General features: G+C 51.2%; 1 protein-coding gene across 1 annotated transcript in view; it reads right to left on the reverse strand.

Annotated features, from left to right (window-relative positions):
- Positions 1-8,911, reverse strand: part of DNAAF5 (dynein, axonemal, assembly factor 5) — a 51,388-nt gene that overhangs the window by 36,052 nt on the left and 6,425 nt on the right. Inside the window, exons 3-4 of the mRNA XM_012639083.1 lie at positions 7,038-7,162; positions 6,400-6,518 (exon numbers count right to left, since the gene is read on the reverse strand). Of these exons, the coding sequence (XP_012494537.1) occupies positions 6,400-6,518; positions 7,038-7,162 (244 nt within the window). The remainder of the gene's footprint in view (positions 1-6,399; positions 6,519-7,037; positions 7,163-8,911) is intronic.

The following is an 8,911-nucleotide window of genomic DNA, read 5'->3' on the forward strand; positions in this document are numbered from 1 at the left end:
GCTTGACTGAGGTGTCATTTACATGTCACGGAACTTGCACATCCCAAGTGTGTGAGTGGTGAGGAATTCGCACAGCTGTGCAGTCACCGCCACAGCCCAGTTCAGGTCCCTGCTGTCACCCTGACACGTCCTCTAGTGCCACGGACAGTCAGTCCTGGCTCCCACGCCCAGCCTTAGGGAACCACTGATCTGTTTTCTCGAGCCTATAGCTTTGTGTTTTCCAGAAATCCCACATAAATGGGCTTCTTTCACTTAGCTTGTTTTTGAGATCCACCCATGCCGCTGCACGTGAGTGCTTCATTCCTCTGGGTTGCTGGATGACATTCCACCGTCTGGACGTACCTTACTTTGTTCACTCAGTCATCAGACGGGGTGAGTTGTTTCCTCTTTGGGGCTCTTATGAATAGCACTGCCGTAAACATTCACACGTGAATCTCAGTGGATGCAGTTTCATTTCTGTTGAGTGTGAATCTGGGGTAGGATGGCTGGATCACACGGCAAGTGTGTGTTTAACATTTTAAGAAGTTGCCAACTATTCCAAATTGGCTGCACCATCTTGTCCTTCCGAAAGCAATGCACAAAGGTTCTGGTTTCTCCAAATCCAAATTCCTTTCCAGGTTGGATTATTTATGTTTTGATTTATGAACCAGAGCGTGAGGTGGTTGCTTCCACAGATCCATCATGCAGCCCTGGCAGCAGCAAACACTGAGAAGTGCCCTCAGGCCGGAGGCCATTATTAAGTCCAGAGTCCAGAACTGCCAGGTCTGGTGTCCAGAGAACTTAGCAACTCTCTATTCATCTTTTCTTTGAAAACATAATTGCAGCACTTTTGCAAGAAAAAAGCATGAATAGACAACTTAAGTGGAGCAGAGACACAAGAGCCCAGGGGCTCAGCCCTGGGAGGACCCGCCTGTCAGCCCCAGTGACAAGACTTACTGGAGAAGATGCAAATATCTATAAAGCCAACTTATTTGTTTAACTTTGCTAAAAGCCACTGGCAGAGGTGAGGACGTACTATGACAAACCCAATGCCGCCTAAAGGAGGGGGCAGACCCCATTTGAAAAGGGTGGGATTTGGGAAGGTGGTGAGGACAGATTAAAAGCCAGTGAAGGAGTCGAGGTTCACAGTTTCTAGACACAGGCTGGGTAGGAGGGGTCTACGACCTTGGGGTCTGAGGATCAAAGCTCACCCCCAGCCCAAGACAAGGTGAGGGCTTTCCTTTTCCTTGGTTGCTGCTGGCTTTCACCCCACGGCCCTGCCCGGTGGCAGGAGGGTATCTGTGGGGGACTGAGGACACTCGCAGCAATAAGGAGGCTTCTCCCACCAACGTCCTGACTGCCTGTGCGAGCACACGGGCTCTGCCCTCTGCTCTGGATCAGACGTTAAGAAGCTACTATTTATTCTCCCACCACTGGTAACTTTCCCAGCAAGAAAGACTAGGATACTTGAGAATTAATAATTAAACCAAACCTAGCACACAGTGCAGATCAATGCAACCACAGAGAAGTGACCATGTTCTGATAAACGCTCTCGTGGTGTGTGCTGCAGGGCGATGATAGATCTTACTACCGAATTACAGGGCCATCTGTCACACAGGCAAAGTGCTTGGGCATTCACCACACAGAACGTCCAATTAGGGTGATGGGACAGGCTCTGAGGGCTTGTGGTCCAAGAAGCATCCGTGGCCTTTGGCAGCCGCAATCCTTTGCAGCCCCTCTTCCTCTGCCGTCAGAGGCAGACAAGGACCTGCCCTCCTTACGCTCGCACTGACAGGAGACACTGGCACGCATGGTGTTCTGAATGCACATTTCTGCTTCCCACCGTAGTGTGGGTACCTGGGGACCCACTAGGTACTCCAAGTGCTGTGGCCCACCTGTGTCTACACCTCATGCTATCGCCACCACACAGCTTCCTTCCAACCCCAAAGTCACTTCTGATAAGCGGCTTCATTACACATCTGCTCAGGCACTAAGTTGGTGCTGAGCACCCCAAATCTGCCACCAAGTACTGCTGGGGGAGGCAGCCCCGGGAGCTCTGCAGGAGACCTGCTCTGGAAGCGGAGGTCAGGGCTCTCCTGCCCTGCTTGTGTGTTAAACACAACTCTCCCTGCCTCTCAGATCAAGGAGCAGTCAGTAGAAAGTTGGGTCAGAAGCAGATGGAACATTAAATCACCTTATTTTTTGCACAATTAGACTAAGTGTAATTTAATTGCAGGCAGAACAACAGTTCATTGATTTCTTAATTTGTTTATCCAAGTCTGATGGCAGGTTGCCCCTCTGCCATGTTTACAAACCAAGAACAGGCAGCAGTGACACTGGTGTCCTGCGGCAGGTTCTGAGGTGTCCAGGGAAGTGACTGGAGAAAACAGAGACCCGATGGAGAGGGTGAGGCCAGCAGGGTGGGGTCAACCCAGGTGCGGACACCAACCCAACGACTGTGGGCCAGCCACTGAGCCTCTCAGTCCTCAGCTCCTCATTTATATGAGGACAACGACATTCATTTCAGTGTTAAATGAGGTATTCCCTGCACCCTCTAAATGATGGAGGCTCTTCTTGTCTTCCCAGCTACGAAGAGTCCTTCTTCCTCAACATGGGAAGCTAACTTGGAGTGGGTCATCTCCATGCAGTGGGATCTTGCTGATTCCAAACAACACAAACTAGGTTTTCTAGCCTGTTTCTCCTTTTATTCTCCACACAATTGAACATTTCTGACAACTTCCACTCAAGTGTCACATCTTTCTAAACATGTGAGAGAAACCACAAGCAAAGTGGAACAGGTATGAGCGCTCAGGCAGAACGTGGAAACACAGAAGGCTTTATGTGGAAGTTAATCTGCATTACAATGATATGTATTCCAGGGAACTCTACTTATTTCTAAAATAGATTTTTAAAAAGCCAACTCTATTCTCCTGTGTTAAAAGATCTGGCAAGCCATTCACCATTACGAAGAGGCGCTTCCTTTGCACTCAGGCGTTGCCAAGGAAAACAATCTTAGGAGAGAGATAATTTCAAAGTGGAAAGGACTCCGGAACCCACTGTCACCAGGCAATCTGTTGCTGGCAGTTTGCAGCTCAACAGTCAGATGCATGTCAAGCGTGAACTTGTGCTTCTGCGAGAGAAGGGCGCTTTGTTCAGGTAAATAACTGACTTGAAGTCGACAAATGAAGCCCTTTCAATCTTCCTAACATGGAGCTTGGTTTTTAAAGTGGAGATTTTTTTCAGTATTGTAACAGGAAACTCATGTCATGTCTGTAAAGCTAATGAGAAACTATGTCTGTCAATTATGTTTCTATGCAATGCACACCTTATTTTCTTAGGAAAAAGAGGAAAGTTGGGCTCTGGTTAAACTTCTGATGCAGGTCTAGCCTACCTGCATTCTTTATTTCATAGGTCACTACACCTGCGCACAGTGTGTATTAGCAGTGATCTATAAACGTCATCCAATTCTGTTCATTCACACTCTCTGCGATCCAACCACACGATCACACTGTCTGTTCTTGCAGGCAAGAGGCACATCACCCGCTCACTCCCTCACCTCTCAGGGAGCCGCTCTGTGCCTGGCTTACCTGTCCACCAGACTGCAAAGCACAGACTGGACCCAGGCCTGCCTCCAGAGCACATGAAGAACTCTCGGAGCTCCATGACATGAAAACAAAGAACCCAACAGGCAAAAGCTCTGAACCAACACAACCAAAGACAAAGGGACAGGCACATGAAATGAATATATGAAAAGATTTCAGTACCAGCTGTCATCAGGGAATTGCAAATTAAATCTACTACGCACCAATCAGAAAGGCTAAAAACCACCGTCCCCCACCATGCTAGTTGCTGGCCAGAACGCATGGCAACTGGAAATCTCTCTGCGCTGTTGGGAATGCAAAGGGACGCAGGGTGTCTGAGGAACAGCGCAGTGCAGCGAGTTAAAGAGCTACCATGTGACCCAGCAATCCCACTCCCAAGTACTCGTCCAAGAGAATAAAAACATAAATACACACAAAAACCTATATATAAATACTTATGTCAGCTTTATTGGTAATCACCCCAAACTAGAAACCATCCGAATGTCCTCTGGCTGGTGACTAGATCAACTACAGTCCCTCTGAGAGACGGAACACTACTCACACTAGAGACGAAGGTGCCGTGGCTGCCACCACCACCGCAAAACGAACCTCCAGTGTATCTTGCTGATGTAAAGGCTACATTCAGTACAATTTCCTTCACGCGATGTCCCTGGAAGGGAACTAGAGGGACGGAAGGCAGAGCGGCGGGGGCCAGTGCTGGAGGGAAGTTCTGGGGGATGGATGTGCCCCACGTCTGCACGGCAGAGGTAGTGCTCGTCAAGTCTGGGGGGCGTGGGGTGCGGCCACCTGGGGAAAGGGACGTCACAGACCCCAGGTAAGGGGCGTGGGGAGGGTGTGGGTGGGGTGAGGTTTTAGGGAAGAGACTGACACTATCTGACATTTGAAACATTGTAAAAAAAACTGAAAAATTCTATTTAAAATTCAAACTATAAACTGAAGAAAAGTAATTTTAGAGGAAAATGCCAAAAATCTAATAAAATCTGGTGATTATGCCACTGACTCTGGTTGTGATTCAATTCTACATTTATCCTGCTCTGATTGAAACAACAATTCTGTGTATAACATTCTCCAAGCCTCGGAACGAATACTAACTAGTTTTTTATATTATGCCAGAAACATCTATTTCTAAGTCAGGCAGCACCCGAAGCACTCGTCTTCCCCACCGCCAGCCCAGCCCCCCATTTCCCCCCCCATCCCCGACAGACACAGCCCCTGCACAGCAGGGCAGGCAGGGAGCGTGTGTCAGCCACAGCCTCGCTCTGCCTGCTCATTTAGCACACCCCAAGGATTGTATCTTCCAAAACAGTCCCCGTCTCCCGCCCCCTCCTCCCTCTACAGCAGGATCAGTTAGGTGACCCAATGCCTGCTGGTGAGGGCAAGAATTTTCCTACATCGCAAGGACAACCCTTTCTGCTCCATCGATACTTGATGAACTTTCTGCTGTGTGTGGGGTGAACGACAGTGAGTGTGTAAGAACCATCTGACATGCAGCTCAGGTCCTGCATAGAACTTGTTAGGCAGACACACTAGACCTCACGTCTAAAGAGAATTATCACCTAATCAATGATCAAAACCCAGGTGGAATCTGCCAAAAACACACACGACACAGCCTGGTTTCTAGTTAACCCCAGGCGGCTGACAGAAGACAGCACAGACAGGACGTGGAAATTCCGGGGAATTCTGCCTCCATCGCAGGTACAGAGGGCACGTTTAAAAACAAATTCATATGCAATCTTTACGTCTAAGTTCCACGTTTTTAAAAAGATGGTGTGTTCTCAAACTGACTTTACTCAATCAGAGTAAATCTTGCTAGCAACTCATTTTTATACCTTCTCTAAAGTCTGTGTGCTTTCCCTCACCCAACTTCACAGCGTGGAGGCTGCGAGAGCAGAGATGGGAAAGAAGCGCCTGCTTCACAGGCTGAGGGGAGCAGGAGCTCTGTGGCCACAAACTCAACATCACACCAGACACAGGACTCGGGAGGCTGCGTTAGTGCCACACGTCACAGCTCACGACAGTCCCCACTGGCACAAAGACCTGCCCCTAGAGAGGTGATGTCGGAGGTTTTGAAACAGTTAAGTCTCTCACGGGTATATGATCCGGTTGCATTTTTATCTACTTCTTGTCCTTGTCAGCGTGTATCTATTATTCAGTTTTAAGAAAACACCCTGCAGACAGACGGACGTGATAAAAGCACTTGATAGCACAAGTGAAGAGCCTCCTGCAGACTCACTAACGAGGGTGAGTGTTGCCCGGCCCGGCCAGGAAGCAAACTGGACAGGGAGGCTGCGCTCCGGGAGACCCTGATCCAAGTGTGGAAATTATATGGAAATAAAAGGTTCTGTCTCATTTGTGACCTACGTGCTTAGCTCTTTTTTGGTAAAATCACAAGCACCCTCATCGTGCCTGTTTTCGAAACTTCCACCACCATGGCGGAGCCGCCTAGGACTCCAGCTTAGCACATCCTTGCAGGCACTCTGAAGGGGACAAGGCAGGCCTTCCAGGGGTGTATCTGGATGCTTCCGGAAGCCCATTCGCCTCTTCAAAATAAAGTCCCGAAGAGGGAGGAGACCACCAGGAGGACGCTGAGGACACAGGCGTGCTGCCTGCCCAGGGCATGGAGCAGCACTGGCTCCTGCAGGCAGGCAGACTGCCAGCCCAGCAGGGGCACAAGGGACACCCGCTGCCTGACTGATGAGCAGCTGCCTGGACAGACAGAACTGCAGGCACTGAAGCTTCCCTCAGGGCCCAGGAACACCTTTCCCGCTTGCACAGGGGCCACCTCCCAGCCCTTCCTTCCCCTTCAGGCGGCACTTACCACGCAGAGGGTAATGGGCTGGGGGCGGCGAGGCGAAGTCCAGCTTGTCCTTCAGGTCGTCCTCGTTCTCCCGCTGCCATTGCAGGCCGACCTTCTCCCAGAGGCTGGCGGCCAGCTCCCTGCAGCAGACAGACGCAACCTGCAGTGCAGCCGGCTCACTGTGGGAAGAGCTGTGGGAGCCCCTGCAGATGTGGGGGACCCAGCGAACCGCTCCTCACTGAGCCAGGGTGTGGGGTCGCGTCAGCATACTCTACTGGGTGCATGTGTGGGGTGCTTCTCCTGTTCCCGAGGAGACCAGAAATTCTGTTCGTCACTTTCCTAACAGCACTAAAAGGTGACTACTTGATTCCTCTCCACGGGCCCGAGCAAAGTATTAAAAAGATACAAAATAATATTTTAAAAATCACAGAGATCTTTTGTGTGGCCACAATCTTGTAACACACAGACGGAGGGACAAGGCCAGGAATCTGTGACAGATTCTGAGTGAAGAGAAATAACCACTGTTACAAATGACAATTTAGGGAAACAAGTCCCCGATAAACCGCTGCTGCCCAGAGCCCGCAGGGTGTAACCAGTCACAGACTCCAGGCCTCTGAGCACAAAGGGCCGTGGACCCAGGCAGAACCTCGGCCACTCACCTGATGCCAGGCATCTCGTCCTCAAAGCTGCTCAGCAACAAGGGGATGAGCTTGTGAAAGAAGGAGTAGCGGTCCCGCAGCTCCAGCAGCCAGCCCCCCACCACCGAGGTCACCGCCTGGCGGACCTACGTGCAAAAGAAAAGAGAAAGGCTTCGTGCTGGGCAAAGAATGCATCTGGCAGCTTTGAGTCCCGCCCTGTGGACATCGTCCTAAAATAAATGCACAGTCTGGGGTCCTGGGCCACCCTCCAAGTCGAGGTCCCAGGGCTGGGCCCCTCCCCTCCAGCAGCCCCACCAGTGAACCTCTGGCCAGGCCTGCAGAGACAACACTGCTGAGTCTGGTCAGGTCACATGTGTCCCCTGGGCCCTGGCCTGGTCCTGTGTGGGCAAGAGCAGGATGCTCCACCACTGCCTCAGCGATGAGGCAAGTTTACAAAGTCTTCTGTGTGAAAACCTCCCGGCCAGGCTAGGAACCGTCTCAACTTGGGTGTCTGAACAAGCTGTTGGTGGCTACCAGGAATTGCCAGCTAGAGGTCACACTTCAAGGGCTTCGGGTCCCAGAGCCCAGGGATGCTGGAGAAAGCCACCAGGGCCCCCCCAAGTCCTGCTGCTGTCTGAGAAGTTACACACAGGCCTCTACCTATGACCTGCCACAAGGGGAAGAAACCAGCTTAAAAACACGCCAGGTACCCAAGCAGAGCTCGAGAAGAACCCAGCCCCAACCTGGTCTCGGGAGCTCTGCAGCACGAGCAGCACCACAGGGCTGCCCCACCCAGAGCAAGCGGCCACGGGAGTGAAGATTCTTCTTGGCATTTCCGGGTGAGGTGGCTCTACCTGGCTGTGAGCCACTCACAACACTCAAGGCAGCTCCCAGGTGAAGGGGTTTGCGCATCAGCAGTATCCACTGTGTGTTTATTCACTTGGACTCGGAGAGGGCTCGTTCCCATTTGAAAATTAGAAGGACTAACAGGACGTGGCACTGGGTTCCCGCAACAGAATAAGGAATGAGCAAGTGAGTGAGGGGAGAGCGCCTGGCACTGCAGGGCACAGCACCCCATGCTCCCACAGGCCAACAGGTGCTTGGGCCACTAAAGGACACAGAACGCTCTATGCACTTTTTTACAACTTCTTGTGAGTCGAACTGTTTTAAATAAAAAGTTATTTTAAAAAACCAAGGTGGTTATTATTAACTGACATGAGAGCCTTATGAACAACCAAAAATACAAATAGAGATCTGGGAAAAGAGATTCTCCCAAGCACTTGAGAATACACATGACTAGCGGTCCAAGGACCTAGTCGGCCACAGTTTACCATAACTAGATGGCATCCATGCAGCCGGACTCACTGCGACACTACCTGAGAAGGGCAAACTCCAAGCTCAGCTGCCTCACGTGCTGACAGTCCTAGAAGCTGCGCTGGTCAAAGGCCAGGCACCAAAACCACCCACACTGTAACCCAACCCGGTGCCAGAGCATGCCAAGAGTGAGCAGAGTCTTCTCCGAGGACACACGGACCTGACTGGGCCACAACAGCGAGTCCTGAGCACACTCTGGAGTGCTTTGAACAAAAGCTGCCCCAGGCTGGCCACTGGCAAGCAGCATGAACTCGCTGAACAGTCCCCCGCTGCCGTTTCCTCCCCTCCAGCCTGTCCCACCAGTGCATCTGGGTGTCTGGAGACCCCTACTAAGGACAGACACTCCTTCTCCACCCCCACATCTCAGGCCTCTATTGCAGAAAGGTTTCAGCCACCTCACCTCACAACAAGGACAGCTGCAGGGACAGGCTTTGGGCCATGCCCATGTCCCACCCACTGCCTCCTTTCCTACTGGCCTCTAGTCAGCATCACAAGAAACATGCACATTCCAGTTAGTGTGA

Source organism: Propithecus coquereli, unplaced genomic scaffold (assembly GCF_000956105.1).
Source record: "Propithecus coquereli isolate 6110/MARCELLA unplaced genomic scaffold, Pcoq_1.0 Scaffold137, whole genome shotgun sequence".
In the NCBI taxonomy this organism is placed as follows: Eukaryota; Metazoa; Chordata; class Mammalia; order Primates; family Indriidae; genus Propithecus; species Propithecus coquereli.